This window comes from Oncorhynchus mykiss, chromosome 8, assembly GCF_057628025.1.
Source record: "Oncorhynchus mykiss isolate SJ-2025 chromosome 8, ASM5762802v1, whole genome shotgun sequence".
Lineage (NCBI taxonomy): Eukaryota > Metazoa > Chordata > Actinopteri > Salmoniformes > Salmonidae > Oncorhynchus > Oncorhynchus mykiss.
This window is the reverse complement of record NC_143029.1, coordinates 18,314,950-18,336,050: the sequence shown is the minus strand read 5'-3', so window position 1 is coordinate 18,336,050 and position 21,101 is coordinate 18,314,950. Positions and strand designations below refer to the sequence as shown.

General features: G+C 43.5%; 2 protein-coding genes across 2 annotated transcripts in view; both read left to right on the top strand.

Moving 5' to 3' along the window:
* The window catches only part of LOC110529517 (5'-nucleotidase domain-containing protein 1), a 77,033-nt gene extending 62,954 nt beyond the window's left edge, over window positions 1-14,079 (top strand). The window contains exons 9-12 of the mRNA XM_021611761.3: window positions 334-455; window positions 4,706-4,879; window positions 12,204-12,372; window positions 12,672-14,079. Of these exons, the coding sequence (XP_021467436.3) occupies window positions 334-455; window positions 4,706-4,879; window positions 12,204-12,372; window positions 12,672-12,787 (581 nt within the window). The 3' untranslated portion in view covers window positions 12,788-14,079. The remainder of the gene's footprint in view (window positions 1-333; window positions 456-4,705; window positions 4,880-12,203; window positions 12,373-12,671) is intronic.
* A 180-nt stretch (window positions 14,080-14,259) lies between these two features.
* The window catches only part of LOC110529514 (dermatan-sulfate epimerase), a 31,113-nt gene continuing 24,271 nt past the window's right edge, over window positions 14,260-21,101 (top strand). The window contains exons 1-2 of the mRNA XM_021611758.3: window positions 14,260-14,510; window positions 17,555-18,026. Of these exons, the coding sequence (XP_021467433.3) occupies window positions 17,599-18,026 (428 nt within the window). The 5' untranslated portion in view covers window positions 14,260-14,510; window positions 17,555-17,598. The remainder of the gene's footprint in view (window positions 14,511-17,554; window positions 18,027-21,101) is intronic.

The window sequence follows — 21,101 nt, the reverse complement described above, 5'->3', positions numbered from 1 at the left end:
TTATTCATATTTACAGATGGCATACACATTTGTTGTTAAGGCACATTAAATATTCCAGAATGCATTTCTGCCCCCCAACAAATGCGTTTTGATTTAAAAAAAAGTTTACGTTCAAATGCCTCTCCTGTGAAGTAGTGACAAGCGACATACGCCTAGTTTCCTGAAATGTGTCACATTTGCTTGTGGGCCCAGTGTTGAGTTATGTGGTGGATAGGTAGAGAGGTGTTGTGGTTGTGTGCTAAGCGGTGTGGTTGTGTATGTTCATGTCGCTAAACGGTGTAGTCGATCTGTGTGGTGACTTTGTGGTTGTTGTTGTCTTTTTCCTGGCTGTAGTGAATGATGTGGAGGAGAGCGAAGGGCTGCCATCCCTGGACAAGCCTGGCTGGTACTCTCAAGGCAACTGGCCCCACCTCCACCAGCTGCTCAAGACCATGACTGGCAATCCTGAGCCCAAGGTAAGATTGATAGATTGGTTAGTTGGTTTAATCTTTTCTTATCCTTCAAGAGGAAATTCTACTGATCATGTTTTGAAATAACTAACAAGCTGTGTAATAAATACACTGAGCAAAAATAGAAATGCAACATGTAACAATTTGTAAGATTCTACTGAATTAAAGTTCATATAAGGAAATCAGTCAATTTAAATTAATTAATTTGGCCCTAATCTATGGATTCATATGACTGGGAATAGAGATATGTATCTGTTGGTCACGTATACCTTAAAAAAAGGGTAGGAGCTGGGATCAGAAAACCAGTCAGTATTTGGTGTGACCACAATTTTCCTCATGTACACATCTCCTTCGCATAGAATTAATCATGCTGCTGATTGTGGCCTGTGGAATGTTGTCCCACTCCTCTTTAATGGCTGTGCAAAGTTGCTGGATATTGACGGGACCTGGAACACACTGTCATACACGTAGATCCAGAGCATCCCACACATGCTCAATGGGTGACATGTCTGGTGAGTATGCTGAACTTGAAAGAACTGGGACATTTTCAGCTTCCAGGAATTGTGCACATATCCTTGTGACATGGGGATGTGCGTTATCATGCTGAAACATGAGGTGATGGCGGTGGATGAATGGCATGACAATGGGCCTCAGGATCTCGTCATGGTATCTCTGTGCATTCAAATTGCCATCGATAAAATTGTGTTCATTGTCCTTAGCTTAAGCCTGCCCATACCATAACCCCACCGCCACCATCGGGCACTCTGTTCACAAAGTTGACATCAGCAAACCGCTCACCCACACGACACTATCTGTCCGGTACAGTTGAAACCGGGATTCATCCGTGAAGAGCACACTTCTCCAGCATGCCAGTTGCCATCGAAGGTGAGCATTTGCCCACTGAAGACGGTTACGATGTTGAACTGCAGTCAGGTCAAGACCCTGGTGAGGACGACGAGCACGCAGATGAGCTTCCCAGATACGGTTTCTGACAGTTTGTGCAGAAATTCTTTGGTTGTGTAAACCCAGTTTCATCAGCTGTGTCGGGTGGCTGGTCCTAAACAATCCCACAGGTGAAGAAGCCGGATGTGGAGGTCCTGGACTGGCTCATTTACACGTGGTCTGCAGTTGTGAGGCCGGTTGGACATACTGCCAAATTCTCTAAAACAATGTTGGAGACGGCTTATGGTAGAGAAATTAACATAACATTTTCTGGCAACAGCTCTGGTGGACATTATTGCAGTCAGCATACCAATTGCACGCTCCCTCAAAACTTGAGACATCTCTGGCATTGTGTTGTTTCAAAACAGCACATTTTAGAGGAGCCTTTTATTGTCCCCAGCACAAGATGCACCTGTGTAATGATCATGCTGTTTAATCAAGTTCTTGATATGCCACACCTGTCAGGTGGATGGATTATCTTGGTAAAGGAAAAATGCTCACTAACAGGGATGTAAACAAATTTGTGCACACAATTTGAGAGAAATAAACTTTTTGCACATATGGAACATTTCTGGGATATTTTTATTTCAGCTCATGAAACATGACCAACACTTTACATGTTGTGTTTGTATTTTTGTTCAATATATATCCAAATAACCACATCACTTCCATATTATCCTGGGATTTGTGTCAAAATGTTTATCCACAAAGCAGTGTAGGTTTGCTTTGAGCTTCCATTCCTGGCAGACGCACGTTCTCTATAAATCAGCTCGGGGTTATTCGCACCGGTGTGAAGGAGAGGGAAACATGGCCGTGTACACCTGCACACCTTGGCATAAGTGTCAACAGGGCTAGAGTGCCAACCCAGAGAGCTGCCTGTCCTGCTGAGAGGGTATGTGATAAACAGGCCCTTACTGTAGAGTACACAGCCCATATGATTTCTGACAGGCAGGCAGCCAGCTCTTCTCATTCTGAGCCCCTTTTTGAGCCCTCTCTCAGCTTTAAGGAAAGGCTCCCACTCACTGACTTGTGCACCCAGGGACGCCCATCATCCACGTCCTCAGCGTCCCCTCCCTCTCCCCCACCCCTCCCACCCGGCCAGGAGTGCTCAATGCCCCCTCTGTTCTCGGGGCACGTGGAGAAAGCGCTCGAGGAATGCAGTGTCAACCTCCACAACCTGCACTTATGGCAGCTTTAAGGCAGCCCCTCTGGGGTGACCAGAGGGTAATTGCTATCTTGGATCATTGGGATGTCCATACCCCCATTGAAGTTGAGATTTAAAATGGTTATGGTAAGGGTTAGGTTGGGGTTTATGGTTAAGGGTAGGGGTTAAGGTTCCGGTTAGGGTTCAAGGTAGGGATGTCTCAAGCATCCCGGATAGCACTAACCGTGATCTGAGGCAGTCTGTTTTGGGTTCTCCTCGTTTTCACCTGACAGGACTTAATGCCGGCCGGCTGAATGGGAAGCATTCAGGGCAGATTACAGTCCCCTGTAGCAATGAGCACAGGTCTGGCTGCGACATGGAGGATCAAAGCTTAGACACTGAGCTGCCCTGTTCATACAGACTCAATGATTCAAATGGCACTCATTTTCCTCTGTGAGTCATTTTGTTGTAGTAAGCGTACTCCACCCACTTCTCTCCATCTGGAATCTCGGACCTTTTTCTCCCTCCAGTTACATTTAACCATTCTTAAAGTTCTGTTGTGTCGTTACAATTTCATGTATGAGCAAAGCTGCTGTAATGATCGGATTGGGGACTAAGTAACATGGATATAGTCCTTACATCCCTGGCCCTCTCATGTCAGATATGTGATCTCCCCTTCCCTCCTCTCTGTCTGTCTGCGTCCCAAATGGCCCCAAATGGCCCCACCCCTAAGGGCCGTCCTAAGGGCCGTCCGTGGTGAAAAGTAGTGCACTACATAAGGAACAAGGTGGCATTTGAGATGCAGGCTCTGTCTGTCCCAGCCAGGCCCCACACAGTGGAGCACAATGGGCTCTGGTCACCCTGTTTCCTCCCCAGGGGAAAGGCCATGCTGTCAGGCTGACATTAATTTTCTCCTAGGGAGAAGGAGGGAGCTGCAAACTGTAGCAAGTTATATCTTCAGGGGAAAGAGTCCTCAGAAGAGCAGTCTTGTTGTAGTTGAAACCTGAATTATGTTGCTTTATTCGTCCCAGCCTTAGGAAACTGTGTTTAGCATATAGAGAGCCACATGAAAGTCTCTCTATAATGTTTTGCTGTGTGTGTTGGAATTGGCCTGTAAATATTTATCATACTGATCTGATGCCTTTGCCTGCAGTGGGGAGATGAAAAACAATTGGTGCACTCCGCAGCAGTGCCCTCTCTCTCTTGCTCTCTCCCTCGCTCTTTGTGGCCAGTTTCTCTGAAAACCTGATCCCTATGCCCAGCTCCAGAGATCCACAGGCCCAGCTCACAGCTCCACAGCCGAGGCCCCGGCTGGCCAGCTGGTCGTCCTGTTAATTTGTGCGTGGATCTGCAAGACCTGGTCACAGACACTGTAAAGGGCCTGAGAAGAGATGGGGGTTTCCGGAGTGAGTCCAGCAGCCCACATGAACACATTAGAGACCCTCCACTCCTCCCTCACCACCTTCTCTTAGTGGTCGTCTGCCTGCCTCCAAAACAAACACATACACACCACTCTGCATTCCACACAGAGAGCGGTGTGAAGGACTCTTTAAGTGTGTGTCTTAAGCACCAAAATAGTATCATCCTTATAGAACACTGGCCTCAGTGGCCTGGTGTAATAACCTTTATTCTCTCCTTAAAATAACCCATCATGAAGTCAGGGTTTGGTGATGTGCTGAAGCTGATTCCATTATGTCAGCATTCTTGTTTGTTTTTCCTAGTGGTTCTGTAATCCCTCTGACACTCTTCTTAACCCTTAGGTTCCATTGGAGTTGCTATATACATTTGTTGCAATGGGTTTTGAATGACAGGAAAGGGGTTGCCAGTCAGTTTAGGTATGTCGTTCAGCTAAGCCTGTCTTAACGTGTTTTTCTTTCCAGCCATAGCAAAACTACAAAAGAGACATGATGAGTTTTGCAGCCACATCGTGTCTGGTCTAGTTTGCCCTAGGGGCAGTAAGACATGTCAGAGTTATTGAATTCGACTACAACTGAATGCCCTCTTTGAAACAAATCCAGCCAAATTGCTATTCTATCAGCGCTTTACAACTGAACCTTTACAAATCACATAAAGAAGTAGTTGCTCTATGAAACGTCTACGTAGTTTACAGAGCAGCTGCTCAGATAATGGCATAATTATTTGTCTATGTCCTGTCTCCTACCCTCTATAGGTGGTGTACTTTGGGGATAGCATGCGGTCGGACATGTTCCCTGCTAGCATGTTTGGGAAGTGGGAGACTGTGATGATCGTGGAGGAAATGGAGGGAGAGGGCGTCCCGAGGAGCGACGCAGCAGAGACCAACGAGGCCCAAGTGGAGCCTCAGGAGAAGAAGGGAAAGTTTGAGGTAAGTTCACACCAGCAGTTGTTTCCTTTAATGTGCTCGCCCACCTTGCCCCTGCTACCTAAAATACATATTCTCCCAACCCCCAGTCCATTGGCTCAGTGCCAAAATATACCGAATGTAGCATGTGTGTCTGAGAATGTGCCTGTGTTCATTTTGTAGCATTATCAAAAGACATTCTGCAATGTCTTCTGCATTCTGTAAGCCTAGTGTGAGTACAGTAAAGTCAGAAAATAAACATTTTAGGGAAGCTGACGTACTACTAGGAAGGAAACTATGAAGTAACCAGGATGCAATATCACCCAGTGCTGCCCTCTCCCTCACTGACCAGGCCATGGAGGATGTTTTGTTCCAGACAGTAGAGAAGTTAGATGAGTCAGCATATCTGTTGCCAGGAGCAATGAGAGGAACGTCCTTGTTTGGCCAAAACACCACTAGGATAGAGGACTCCTTCCTCTGAAGGGACTGACTGAGGAGGTTGTGCCACGTTTGGAGCATGGGACCTAGATGGACAAATTGTCTCCGCCTAGACTCACACCTCTACCTCTGTCTCTCTATATTTCCCTTCTCCCTCTCTCTTTGTCTCCACCCCACCCCATTTTCTCTCTCTCTCTCTCCCTCCACCCCCATCTCTCCCTCTCTTATTCTCTCTCTCGGTCTCACCCCTCCACTCACTTCTCTCTCCTTTATTTTATCTCCCACCCAGCCTCTCTCTCTCCACTTTCCTTTCTAAAACGTATTTCCCCATTTGCCTCATTTAATAGATATTCCTGGAAGCTCCAGTTGGTCTCCATCTTTCTTTTGCTCTGCTGCAGCCAGAGTGTATGTAACACATTAATAGACACTCTTAAGAGAACTGCCTGGAATGACATGTTTCTCCCAGATTCCTTTTGGTTACAATTTGTCCCTCAATATCTGTTGGAACTTTCCACATGAATAGACTACTGTTTGTAATGTTGTGCATTGCGTTGCCTCTTAGTAATGATATATTATGAGGTTCAGTGTAGAGAAGAGGGAGAAGTAGTTAGTGCAGAAGTAGCCAGAATGTTTCCATGGCTCAGAGTTCGGAGCTGATCTTTTATCTACGTTCTTTTAACATGAAAGATTGTGGATTCATTTAATCTTAACAAACAGATCTTCTCAGCATGCAACTCTGTCTCCACAAGTCTGGTTGGAAGTCAAAAAGCGTCATTCAGAAGAATGTCTTCCATCACACTTTTCACCAAGAGAGGGACAACGTAGCAACAGTTTTTTTTTATTTTTATGCAATGCCCTTTCTCCCAGGTGAACTGAATCACATTTCAAGGAAGTATCTGCAAGAGTTGAGTAATTTAGATGCATTCGTGTCTTCTGCTACCTCTAGTTTGATCTGTTATCAGTCCGTACTTGTTAACCGCATCCTGTTTTTAAGGCATGTTCTGCCTTTCAGCACTTTTTAGAGATTAACATGTTGGACCGACAAATGGCACTGATAAGGATGAGTAAGAAGGGGGGGGGGGGATAATAATGGTGCCAGGGGGGGATGGCTGCCGTTTTACAGGCTCTTAAGCAACTGTGCTATTTTGTTAGTTTTTTCACATAGTTTGTAACTGATTTTGTACATAATGTTGCTGCTACAGTCTCTTATCACCAAAAAGACCTTCTGGACATCAGAACAGCGATTACTCACACCAACCTGGACGAAGATTTTTTCTTTAATGAATCAGATGCGAAGGATATACTGCTCTCTCTCTCAAGACCAGGCCCAAATCCCTGTCCTCCGCATGAAAAAAAGACAGAGAAAAAGGGGGAGAAGGGCGGGGTGCCTTGTGAGAATTCCCTGGCGATTAGGTAAACCACCACTACCTTCCGTATTATTGGCCAACAGACGGATTATCAGGACGTGGACTCAAAGCATATGCGGACCAACTGGCCAGTGTCTTCACTGACATTTTCAACCTCTCCCTGACCAATTATGTAATACCTACATGTTTTAAACAGACCACCATAGTCCCTGTGCCAAAAAAAGCGAAGGTAACCTGCCTATATGATTACAGTTGAGTACAGTTGAGGTCGAAAGTTTACATACACCTTAGCCAAATACATTTAAACTCAGATTTTCACAATTCCTGACATTTAATCCGAGTAAAAATTCCCTTTCATCACATTCCCAGTGTGTCAGAATTGTACATACACTTAATTAGTATTTGGTAGCATTGCCTTTAAATGTTTTAACTTGGGTCAGACGTTTCGGGTAGCCTTCCACAAGCTTCCCACAATAAGTTGGGTGAATTTTGGCCCCTTCCTCCTGACAGAGCTGGTGTAACTGAGTCAGGTTTGTAGGCCTCCTTGCTCGCATACACTTTTTCAGTTCTGCCCACAAATTTTCTATGGGATTGAGGTCAGGGCTTTGTGATGGCCACTCCAATACCTTGACTTTGTTGTCCTTAAGCCATTTTGCCCAAACTTTGGAGGCATGCTTGCGGTCATTGTCCATTTGGAATACCCATTTGCGATCAAGCTTTAACTTCCTGACTGATGTCTTGAGATGTTGCTTCAATATATTAACATACTTTTTCTTCCTCATGATTCCATCTATTTTGTGAAGTGCACCAGTCCCTCCTGCAGCAAAGCACCCCCACAACATGATTCTGCCACCCCAGTGCTTCACGGTTGGGATGGTGTTCTTCGGCTTACAAGCATTCCCCTTTTTCCTGAAAGTATAATGATGGTCATTATTGCCAAACAGTTCTATTTGTGTTTATTCAGACCAGAGGACATTTCTCCAAAAAGTATGATCTTTGTCCCCATGTGCAGTTGCAAACCGTAGTCTGGATTTTTTTATGGCGGTTTTGTTGCAGTGGCTTCTTCCTTGCTGAGCGGCCTTTCAGGTTATGTCAATATAGGACTCGTTTTACTGTGGATATAGATACTTTTGTACCTGTTTTCTCCAGCATCTTCACAAGGTCCTTTGCTGTTGTTCTGGGATTGATTTTCACTTTTCGCACCAAAGTACATTCATCTCTAAGAGACAGAATGCGTCTCCTTCCTGAGCAGTTTCACTGCTCTGTGGTCCCATGGTGTTTATACTTGCATACTATTGTTTTTACAGATGAACGTAGTACCTTCAGGCATTTGGAAATTGCTCCCAAGGATGAACCAGACTTGTGGAGGTCTACAATTTTTGGCTGATTTCTTTTGATTTTCCCATGATTTCAAGCAAATAGGCACTGAGTTTGAAGGTAGGCCTTGAAATACATCCACAGGTAAACCTCCAATTGACTCAAATTATGTCATTTAGCCTACCAGAAGCTTCTAAAGCCATGACATTGTTTTCTGGAATTTTCCAAGCTGTTTGAAGGCACAGTCAACTTAGTGTATGTAAACTTCTGACCCACTGGAATTGTGATACAGTGAAATAATTGTTGGGAAAATTAGTTGTGTCATGCACAAAGTAGCATGTCCTAACCGACTTGCCAAAACTAGTGTGTTAACAAGAAATTTTTGGAGTGGTTGAAAAACTAGTTTTAATGACTCCAACCTAAGTGTATGTAAACTTTCGACTTCAACTGTATCTGTAAGAGTTGAGTAATTTAGATGCATTCGTGTCTTCTGCTACCTCTAGTTTGATCTGTTATCAGTCCGTACTTGTTAACCACATCCTGTTTTCAAGGCATGTTCTGACTTTCAGCACTTTTTAGAGATTAACTAGTTGAACCGACAAATGGCACTGATAAGGATGAGTAAGAAGGGGGGGGGGGGTAATAATGGTGCCAGAGGGGATGGCTGCGTATTACAGGCTCCTAAGCAACTGTGCTATTTTGTTAGTCTTTTCACATTGTTTGTGATTTTGTACATAATGTTGCTGCTACAGTCTCTTATGACCAAAAAGACCTGGACATAAGAACTGCGATTACTTACATCAAACCTGACGAAGATTTTTTCTTTAATGAGTCAAACGCAAAGGATATACTGCTCTCTCAAGACCAGGCCCAAATCCCTGTCATCCACGTGAAGAAAAGACGGAGAAAAAGGGGGAGAAGGGCGGGGTGTCTTGTGAGAATTTGCCGGCGAGTATGTAAACCACCACTACCCTCAATATTATTGGTCAACAGACGGATTATCAGGACGTGGACTCAAAGCATATGCGGACCAACTGGCCAGTGTCTTCACTGACATTTTCAACTTCCCCCTGACCAATTATGTAATACCTACATGTTTTAAACAGATCACCATAGTCCCTGTGCCCAAGTAAGCGAAGGTAACCTGCCTATATGATTACACCCCCCCCCCCCAACCCCCCCCAACAGATCCACAGATGACGCCCCAACAGATCCACAGATGATGCAATCTCAATCGCACTCCACACTGCCTTTTCCCACCTGGACAAAAGGAACACCTATGTGAGAAGGCTCTTCATCGGCAACAGCTCAGCGTTCAACACCATAGTGCCCACAAAGCTCATCACTAAGCTAAGGGACTAAGCACCTCCCTCTGCAACTGGATCCTGGACTTCCTGACGGTAAGGGTAGGCAACAACACATTTGCCACTCTGATCCTCAACACTGGGGCCCCTCAGTGGTGCGTCCTTAGTCTCCTCCTGTACTCCCTGTTCACCCATGACTGCGTGGCCAAACACGACTCCAACACCAACATTAAGTTTGCTGACGACACAACGATGAGACAGCCTATAGGGAGGAGCTCAGTGACCTGGCAGTGTGGTGCCAGGACAACAACCTCTCCCTCAATATAAGCAAGACAAATGAGCTGATCGTGGACCACAGGAAAAGGAGAGCCAAACAGGCCCCCATTAACATTGATGGGGCTGTAGTGGAGCGGGTCAAGAGTTTCAAGTTCCTTGGTGTCCACATCACAAACAAACTATCGTGGTCCAAACACACCAAGACAGTTGTGAAGAGGACACGACAACAACTTTTCCCCCTCAGGAGACTGAAAAGATTTGGCATGGGTCCCCAGGTCCTCAATTTCTTTTTACAGCTGCACCATCTAGAACATCCTGATCGGTTGCATCACCGCCTGGTGTGGCAACTGCTCGGCATCTGACCGTAAGGCGCTACAGAGGGTAGTGCGTATGGCCCAGTACATCACTGGGTCCAAGCTTCCTGCCATCTAGGACCTATATACTAGGCGGTGTCAGAGGAAGGTTCTAAAAATTGTCAAAGACTTCAGTCACCCAAGTTAAAGACTGTTCCCTCTGCTACCGCACGGCAAGTGGTACCGGAGCGCCAAGTCCAGTTCCAAAAGGTTCTTTAACAGCTTTTACCCCAAGCCATAAGACTGGTGGACAATTAATCAAATGGCCTCCTGGACTATTTACATTGCTGCCCCACCCCTACCTTGTTTTCACACTGCTGCTACTCACTGTTTATTATCTATGCATAATCACTTTACCCCTACCTAAATGTACAAATTACCTCAACTAACCTGTGCCTTCATACCTTCATTATTGTTATATCATTTTCTTTTTTAACTTTTTTTTAATTGTATTTTTTTTTACTTTAGTTTATTTAGTAAATATTTTCTTAACTCTATTTCTTGAACTGCGTTGTTGGTTAAAACCTCTTGAGTGTAGTGGGCAGTATTTTGATGTTTGGATGAAAAACATACCCAAATTAAACTGCCTATTTCTCAGGCTCAGAATCTCGAATATGCATATAATTGGATTAGGATAGAAAACACTCTAAAGTTTCCAAAACTGTCAAAATATTGTCTGTGAGTATAACAGAACTGATATAGCAGGCCAAAACCTGAGGAAAATCAAACCAGGAAGTGGCTTCTATTTTGAAAGCTCCATGTTCCATAGCCTGCCTTCGCTCCATTTAAAGGGATCTCAACCCAATTCCTTTTCCTATGGCTTCCCCATGGTGTGACCAGCCTTTAGACATAGTTTCAGGCTTTTCTTTTTTTTAAATGGACGAAAAAGGTCACCTCGCGTCATTGTATGGCTGGGTGCCAGCAGCGTTTTGTATGCGCAACAGCTTGGTGCAGCCATTTTCTCTCTCTCTACTATTGAAAAAGCTACATTCCCGGTTGATATATTATCGATTATATATTGTAAAACAACCTGAGGATTGATTATAAAAACCGTTTGAAATTACGGATACTATTTGGAATTTTCGTCTGCGATGTCGTGACCGCTCGAGCCTGTGGATTTCTCAACATAATGTGCCAACCAAATGGAGGTATTTTGGATATAAAAATAATCTTTATGGAACAAAAGGAACATTTATTGTGTACCTGGGAGTCTCGTGAGTGCAAACATCCGAAGATCATCAAAGGTAAGCGATTTAATTTATTGCTTTTCTGACTTTCGTGATCAGTCTACTTGGCTGCTAGCTGTTTGTAATATTTTGTCTACTGAGAGAGATGTGCTTACATAAACGCTTGGTATGCTTTCGCCGAAAAGCTTTATTGAAATCTGACATGCCAGGTGGATTAGCAACAAGCTACGCTGTGTTTTGCTATATTGCACTTGTGATTTCATGAAAATGAAATATTTTTAGTAATTTAATTTGAATTTGGCGCTTTGCAATTCAGTGGTGGTTGACGAAAATGATCCCGCTAACGGGATGGGTGCATCAAGAAGTTTAAGGGCTTGTAAGTAAGCATTTCACGGTAAGGTCTATATATACCTGTTGTATTCGGCGCATGTAACATAGAACATTTTATTTGATTTCTCTGAAACCAAAGTGGTGCATCAAGTTTGACACCAGCGGGTTCCTGAACAGCTTCTATCCCCAAGCCATAAGACTGAAAAATAGTCCATTTAGCCATTTTGTAAACTATCTGAGTTGAACCTTGTATTTTATTTTTTATTCCTACACACACAGTCACTTCATCATTCGCTCACACACACACCCACTCACATACAATCATAATATACCCCGCTGCTCTGTTTATCATATCTCCTGATGCCTAGTCACCTTACATACATACATACAGTAAAGTACATGCAGTATCTAACTCTCCAGTATTCCTGCACATTGTAAATACGGTATTGGAACAGGCCCTGTATATAACTTCTTACTTTGTCGTTTTCTTCTTATTTTCATTTCGTATGTGTTCCTGTTCTACCTTGTTATTTTTAGTATTACATTGTTATTGATTACTGCATTGTTGGGTTTAGAGCTGGCAAAAAAAGGCATTTTCCCTACTTGTGCAGGTGACATGAAAACTTTAGACTAACTCCACACTGCTTTTAATTTTGAAATTCCTGTTAAAAAAATGTGGATCTATCATTACTCATGAATTTCCCTACTAGCAGGATTACTTCCCTCTGTCTGGTCAGAGAATCACTCCCTCATTAGCACGTGTGATGTGCTTTCAGGACCAGGGCATGAAGGCGCCCTCTGCTCCATCCGAACAGTGGGGATCCTACTTTGTGGACACACACAAGACTCCTGGAGGGGATGAGGAGAGCCAGAAACTCACCTGGTGCTGCCATAGCATCCACAAATACAGCACAATGGCCATCCCCAGTGTGGAGTCTATTGCAGGTACAGGGAGGAGAGGGCTATGGGGGCTCACTGACTCTTGAATTGCGTAATGGCCTACCTAAATACTGTTAGCGTCTTGTCTTGAGAGAGGCGTGCTTTGTTCGTTTGAAGAGGCATTTGACCCCAGATTTCCTCTACTACTCGTTCCTTATTCTTGTTGAGAAGTGTCCCTGGAAAATGTTCTGTTCCTTTTTGTGAAGGTTGGTTTTAGCAAAGCTTTGGGGGTTACTGTCTCAGCTAAGCAGGCCAAACTGGTTGATGTGACATATTATTCATACATTTATTTCAACCCTCCTTAGATCTCCCTCTGGACTACAAGTTCCCCAGGTTCTCTCCCAACAAACCCTGCACCACCGGCTACTACCCCAGACCCCCAGATTCCCTGCTGAAGAAATGCCAGAGTCAGTCGTCTTAAAGAGTCCTTCTTCCCAGAGTCACCCCCCCTCAACCTCCTCAGCCTAATGGGGAGGAATGTGCCTCCATCTCACCTGTAGTTCCACACCTGAACCATGCCAATCATCCCTAGAGCACAGGAAATCACGCTCACATTGATAGAAACCATGGGAATGTAAAAGCACAGTATCGCTCTGTAAGTATCTTGGCTACATTTGAACGTTGTTCTGTACGTGGATTATTGTACGTGTGTGTGGAAAATGTGACTTGCCAATTGTGTAGGTATCTGTCAGCATACAGTGCTGATTTAAAGCACATTCATATTGTTTTATGTGAAGACCACTATTTTTTTATGTAGATAGATAGGTATTGGTGTTCCAGTTGAACCCCCTATACTGTAAGTGCATCATTCAATGTAAGTTAATAACTCTTTAGAGTAGTAACAAACCTTTCAAACCCCACAAATAATGTCCTACATTTTGTTTTTGTGTGTCCTTACCTCAAATCTGATCTGAAATGCAACGTTGAACAGTCCCAGCAGTGTTTGTCTCCCGAGAGAAAATCAGAATAATCCATTATGCCTGGTATTAGTGTGTGTGTATAATACATAATAAACAGACATTTTGGTTTTGTTTCGATGTATGCATTTGAATAACAGTAAATTTAGATGCCCTTAAAAGGTAAAGCATTTCCCCTGTATTGATTTTGTGTAAGGTGTGTAAGAGCATTGTTCTTGAAGAAATGGCACAATCTGTCCTTGGTGTTACCTTTCTGTGGGGAAAAATGTAATAATAAAGGAAAACTGTAATACTGGGTGGTTAATACTATGCTCTGTGTACTCTATGTATTATCTTGGTGCAGCAGTAAACTATAGTGCTGTTGGGGTGACTGTAAAAGTGTGGAATACTTAGGCTTCATAATGCAGTACCAATTTGAATATATGCTTTAACCAACTCCTGAATGGTTACATGTGTTGGTGGACTGCATATAGACTAGTTGTATTATATTGATAAGAAACAAAGTCTGAATATGCTTTTAAGAGTATTTTGATAGTAAGTACTGTATTAGTTGATAAGAGAGGACAGGAGACTTTAATTGGGAAGCCAAAGTGGGTTATTATGTATGTTATAAATGTGTGTGTTGGCGTTAAACACAATGCAGCTTTAGTGATCCATTTACTTTTTTCATGTGATTTGCAAACTTTTATAAGCCCATTTGCCTTATGTTCAATTCATTAGTGCTCTTGTGTTCTAGAGAAGATACAGGGAAAGTGTTTAATGTACTGTCTATGAAATAAAAAAAAATGTTCTACAATTTTGTTACACTGCCTTTTCTGGTACTTTGTGTGTTTTCTTGACAGTAAAAATAAAACATTTCTGAAAATGTGTCAGTCAGAGATCATGACCGAATTGGAATAGACTGTTTCAAACCTATTTGAAACTATTGGCTGCCTGCCTTCAATTCTATAAATCTGTTCTGCCTACCTGGTTGTTTGTGTGTACAATCATTACTTTCGGTCTCCCTCCCACGTCCCACTTCTCCAGGCACTTACCCATACTGCCCCTCATACAACAGAGTATATGACGTTCTCTCCAAAACAGCAATTTCTCCCCTTACGCAGAATGGTAACTTTTTTTCACCACTTGAAAGATTCAACCCATCGATGAATGTCGCGGGGATTCTATTATGAAGTGACTGGTAGGAGTATCAAATCTGGACTACAATTTTACAACTGGTTTTGACAGGTAGGCTTATCTTAATCAGTGTACCATTTTGTCTTTACACCAAGGCTTCACTGATCGGAAAATGTCAATTGCAGTGCGCAATCTGCGCGTTAGTCTATTTTGAGGTTATGTGATGTGGTACTAGTAGGTGTAACGTTTTTCCAATGTGGGAATAATAATTAATTAAACTTTTAAGAAAAGTACTATTTATTTAAGTAGATGTACATATAAAAACGAAATAATGAACTCAATAGTTGTCTTAAATATGACACTGATGACAAAAGTCACACACAAGGATAGTTAGTACTCGATGACATTCGATAGCCTACCAAATGGAAATGTGTAGGGTGTTCTCAGAGGTGTGTGTATAGGTATTAAAATATATAATTATATGTCCTATGAAAACTACTAATATGAAAAAGCTGGGACACTTTGGCAAAGGTGTCTTTTAATATGAGTATCAAGTTTGTTAAGACGCTGGCGGCCTGAAAGTGGCTATCCAAGGTAAGGAGGTGAGAGCAGCCAGGTAAAGAAAGATATGTGGAGCTGCCTAGTAAATGTTGCCATTGTAAATATAACCACGAGTTTAGGGTTTGTTGTATTACTTTCTAGTGATGGAGCAGTATAGAATACTTTCCAAAATACATTATTGGTACATTATTCTACAGTAATTACAACAAGTCAGTTCATCAAATTTCTGCCCTGCTAGAGCTGCCTCTGTCAACTGTAAGGGCTGTTATTGTGAGGTGGAAACCTCTAGGAGCACCAACGGCACAGCCACTAAGTGGTAGGCCACACAAGCTCACAGAACGAAATTGCTGAAGCGTGTAGCACATAAAAATCGTCTGCAACACTCACTACAGAGTCCCAAACTGCCTCTGGAAGTAACGTTAGCACAATAACTGTTTGTTGGGAGCTTCGTGAAAGAGAACGCTACCTGCTCAAATGCATAGTGCCAACTGTAAAGCTTGGCTGAAGAGGATTAATGGTCTGGGGCAGTTTTTCATGGTTTGTTGCTAGGCCCCTTAGTTCCAGCAAAGGGAAATCTTAACACTTAGAATGACATTCTAGACGATTCTGTGTTTTAAACTTTGTGGCAACAGTTAGGGGAAGGCCCTTTCCCATTTCATGACAATTCCCCGGTGCATAAAGTGAGGTCCATACAGAAATGGTTTGTCGAGATCAGTGTGGAAGAACTTGACTGTCCTGCACAGAGCCCAGACCTTAACCCCATCGAACACCTTTGGGATAAATTGGAACCACTGCGAGCCAAACATCAGTCCCCGACCTACTGTAACTAAAGCTCTTGTGGCTGAATGGAAACATGTCCCCGCAGCAATGTTCCAACATCTAGTTGCATTCCCAGAAGAGTGGAGGCTGTTATAGCAACAAAGGGGGGACCAACTCCATGTTGATGCCCATGATTTTGGAATGAGATATTCGATGAGCAAGTGTCCACATACTTTTGGTCATGTAGTTGAAGTTATTTTAAAAGAGATGGCTAACAACAGCATGCAAACTGCAATAAAAAGCACAGTTCCACTTACCTGATGATGAACATTTGAAACTTAACTTCTTGTTGAAAGTTATTGTTTAAAAGGGAGACGCTAACAAATTAGCAACAACATCCTCTTCGATAACACCTGCTGCAGCCACTGCAAACTAGCCTACAACAAAAGCTAGGTAGTTAAACCGTTGCTCGCTATTGCACAGGGACCTGTTGGCCTTCAGGAAGGCATAAGTTTCCAAGTATTTTTGTAAAAACGGTCCAACCCATTACAAGTCAATGTGATTGGTTGATTCCACTCACTCAAAAACGTTGCCCTAATACAATTGAATGTCAGATGCCTTCTATCAAGCTTCTGATGGCCTAGCCAATGGCTGATTTATCTCCCCAGAGACCACCATAGAAAAATCCTGATTGGATCTTTTTTTTCTCTTCAGTGTTATACTCCTTTCCTTTCTAACAAACACTGAAGAGATTTAATCAGAACATCATTGAAAATAATATAACAATTATTATTTGTATTATTTTATACATCCTTAGGCTTTCTCTGTCTAAAGAATCCATATGTTCTACTGGACATGTTGAACTCTTGTCATGGTGACGATTTTACAAAATTACAGTCATGGCCTTGAATTGGACTCACATTTTTCTGGTCTTGGTCTTCACTCAATCTCTAACCTCTCGTCCCCCTCCCGGTCTTGGTCTTGACTCGGTCTTGCCCCCCCCCCCTCTGGTCTTGGTCTTGACTCAGACTCAATTCGCTCCAGTCTTGGTCTTGAATTAGTCTCGCTTAAGGTGGTCTCGAACAGAACACTGCTAGGTAACACTAAATAGTGTAGCATAATACACAACAGACAACTCATGCCAATGAAACTGCCCAGAGCCTAGACTCTCTAGACAACCTTCAAATCATCACCAAATGGTTTTCTGTTAGATAAGTGCCAAGAGTAAGGTCCTGGAATGTACGTCCATGTTTCTGAGAAGAGAAGACTAGCACTACCATAGTGTCAAATTTATCTATGTCATCTTACTCATCGGTGAAGTCAAACCAGTAGAACTGATAAATAAGAATACCAATCAGGGACTCTATGACTTTTAGAGTGTTGAGGACAACGTGTCTGACTATATGGGTGTACATGGCTAGACCTGCCTGAGATACTGTCAATTCAAGAATGAACTAGGCCCCAGGAATCATAGCGATGAACACACAGATGTCATAGCACACTTTACACATTACTGCTACCTCTTCTCAAGAGACACATGGGGGAGGAGGGGGGGGGGTCTGTTATGATTAATCATAAAGATAAGAGTTGCATTTTTACAACAGAGAGCTCAGCTTTCCTTTCAATTGTGACAGTCTACAGCAAGTCCTATGGTTTTGTAGTGTTTAATAACCTTTCAGAACAGTAGAGGATAGCCAGAATTATCAGGAATACAGCTGTATCCAATTATTCAAGGAATGCACCCTTTGTATGAAAAAGCTGGGGAGTCGAGAGAGAGAATATGGCTGGCTAGCTTTCTCAAAGTTTTTTCCTCTCCCCTTTCCTTTCCTCCTCAGCTGAGCTCTGTTGGAAATGCCACGGCGCCCTCTCTGATGTGAGGATGAGGTCCTACACCAGAGGGGCCCCCACAGCGTTCTTCATAAGTCTACTGTGGCCCCTGGTGTCCCCGGTGGTGGGGGTGGGAGAGGAGACGGACCCCACTGGAGGGATACCCTTCATGGGAGGGAACTACGATGGACACCCCATGCTGTTTTTCGGCCAGGGTGAGGTGGAGGAGTTGCAGGAGGCAGCGGCTGGGACTCACCGGGAGATGGCTGCAAGGATCCGCGAGGCGGGGGAGGCCATGCTGGAGCACCCTGAGGAATACCTGCCCCCCTGGAGCCCGGCCGAGTTCAGCGCCCGCTGGAACGAGGTGTATGGAAACAACCTGGGAGTGTTGTCTATGTTCTGTCTGCTCTACCCCCACAGGGCTGGGGCCCTTGACCTGGCCAAGGATTACATGGAGAGGATGGCAGCTCAGCCTAGTTGGTATATTTTCTATCTTGGTTTTTCCCATATTTTTGTGTACATCTTCTTATCCAAGATATTGCTGCAGAAAGCACATCTAAATGCAATCAATTGTCTGTGAACATCATCCCTACTTATAGGGACAAGAAATATGAGATACAATCTGTGGAAACAGTTTCTGAGTAGTTACTCAAATTCAACCCCTGTGGGAACAGTTACTGTGTACCGTAGGGACTCAAATTCAACCCCTGAGTGAATTGCTTGCTTCGCAATTGCAGAAAACTGCAGCTTAATCAATGTATTTGTCCTCTGTACATTACCATGTGCCCACTGGGGATACATGAAAAATCCTACTCCCCTTCTTTATGGCCAGACCTGCAAGTAGAGATGCATTGTGGTCCGATGGGCCTGTGGTCCAGGAAATATGTTTAGCAGCTGTTCGAATTCACTGCTGAACATGCCCCCGTTGAAAGGAAATGAAATGTTCAGATGTTGAGCTGCCTGGCCTGGTGCAGTGGGATGGGAGGACTAGGGTTTCAGCCTCTACTACTGCTCTGGATTAGAGGTCAGAGGCTGAGATAGTCATTTGACTGAGGTTCTCTGAGTGGTTACATGGGAAATCTTATCTGCATTTCACATTGTTCACCCCCAACCAAAAGGATGTGCTAATGGCGGTCCCAGTCTACAGAATCAGAAGGGAATCGCTTAAAGTCTGAATTATGTTATATTTGAATCAAAAGTATATGATATTTATTTAACCGTACTAGGCTATCATGCAGACTTGTTCACATTATGTTGCACAAAAATCTTAGGCTAAGAAGAGGGCACCTATGAGATAGCATGTTGTTTCTGTATTTACCCCTAACAGTACTGTACTTCAGATGACCCCTGACCTCCTGTGAGAGTTGTGATTGTGAAACTTCTGTGGCTTTAAGATTTTCACAAACAGTACAGTTTATAAAGTCCTTTATAACAAGCTTTCTCTGCACGTCGCAAGCCAAGGAATTCAGTGTTAAGGAGGGGTCTCTGACATATGAGGCAAGGCATTTTACTGTCGCAAACAATTTTGGAGTCATGGCGCCTGCGTTCTCAGAACGTCTTTGCTTTTAGCTTCATGGTCAGAGGGCTTCCCTTTTCCAGTTTCACCTTCTCCTTAGCTCTCATTCCTTTTTCAGAAAAAAGCATTACCTCAGCCTCATTGTTTAAATCCTATACTTAGTCTTTAGCTGCTGTGTTTAGCCACCCCGTTCAGAGGGAGAAACAAGGTTTTCTTCTGGGTACTGACCAGAAGCATTAGTCCAAATTGCCAATACTTCTCACAATATTTGTCCGTGGCACAAGTTAACAAATGAAAACCCACTGAGCACATTTTCCCAGTTGAACCACAATGTGAGCACTCTCCTCAGCCACACATTTACTATAGTTTCTGAATCTCACAGGGATCCTTAAAAGTGGCTCCGACAACTTGTCGAGGAGAACCATATTCCCGACCTGTAAACTCCAGCTTGTGGCGTACTCTGGTCCCTGGTTTGTTTTAAGACACTCCATGTGTAAACACACAGAAGAGACGTCTTGTGTGCTTTGGCGTAATGTAATATACAGTACAGTACAGCAGTACTCATTCTAAATACTTTAACAGTGCATTAAACTTGGTTTGTGAACCAAAGTAAAACATTTTAACTAGTCAAAAAATCAAGTGCCCCTTTTATTCAAATTAATTTCTACCCATGTAGAAGGCACATTCATTTAGCTTCTACACAGCTCGTTGACAGGTGGAAATAATGTATTAGTTACATAAAATTGAAAAAATGCTGCCAGAGGGTAGCTGCATATCTTTGATATGTGTGAATAAAATAAAATAAAATTGTATTTGTCACATGCGCTGAATACAACAACCTTACCGTGAAATGCTTACTTACAAGCCCTTAACCGACAATGCAGTTCAAGAAATAGAGTTTAGATAATATTTACTAATTAAAGTTTAAACAAATATAAAAAGTAACACAATAAAATAACTATAAAATAAAATAATACAGGGGGTACCGGTACTGAGGTAATGTGAGGGGGTACAGGTCAGTCGAGGTAATGGCAAGAGGTAGCAGAGAGAGCAGTGTATGACTTGGGTGACTGGAGTCTTTGACAATTTTTTGGGCCTTCCTGGGACTCCGCCTAGTAAATAGGTCCTGGATGGCTGTGATGTACTGGCCCATACACACTACCCTCTGTAGCGCCTTACAGTCAGATGCCGAGCAGTTGCCATACCAGGCGGTGATGCAACCAGTCAGGATGGTCTCGACGGTGCAGCTGTATAACTTTTTGAGGATCTGGGGACCCAAGCCAAATCTTTTCAGTCTACTGAGGGAGAATAGGCATTGTCGTGCCCTCTTCACAACTGTTTTGGTGTGTTTGGACCATGATAGTTTGTTGGTGATGTGGACACCAAGGAACTTGAATCTCTCGACCCGCTCCACTACAGCCCTGTTAATGGGGGCCTGTTTGGCTCTCCTTTTCCTGTAGTCCACGATCAGCTCCTTTGTCTTACTCATGTTGAGGGAGAGGTTGTTGTCCTGGTACCACACTGCCAGGTCTCTGACCTCCTCCCTATAGGCTGTCTCATCGTTGTCGGTGATCAGGATTGGCCACACAGTCGTGGGTGAACAGGGAATACAGGAGGGTAGCTCTGACAGGCCCCCGTGTTGAGGATCAGCGTGGCAAATGTGTTGTTGCCTACCCTTACCACCTAGGGGCGACCCGTCAGGAAGACCAGGATCCAGTTGAAGAGGGAGGTGTTTAATCCCAGGGTCCTTAGCTTTGTGGGCACTATGGTGTTGAATGCTGAGCTGTAGTCAGTGAACAGCATTCTCACGTAGGTGTTCCAACGTGAGAAGTGCGATTGAGATTGCATCATCTGTGGATCTGTTGAGGCGGGATATGAATTGTAGTGGGTCTAGGGTTTCCGGGATGATGGTGTTGATGTGAGCCATGACCAGTCTTTTAAAGCAAAGAAGTGAGAGTTACAGGGCGGTAATCATTTAGGCAGGTTAACTATGGTGGTCTGTTTGAAACATGTAGGTATTACAGACTCGGAGAGGGAGA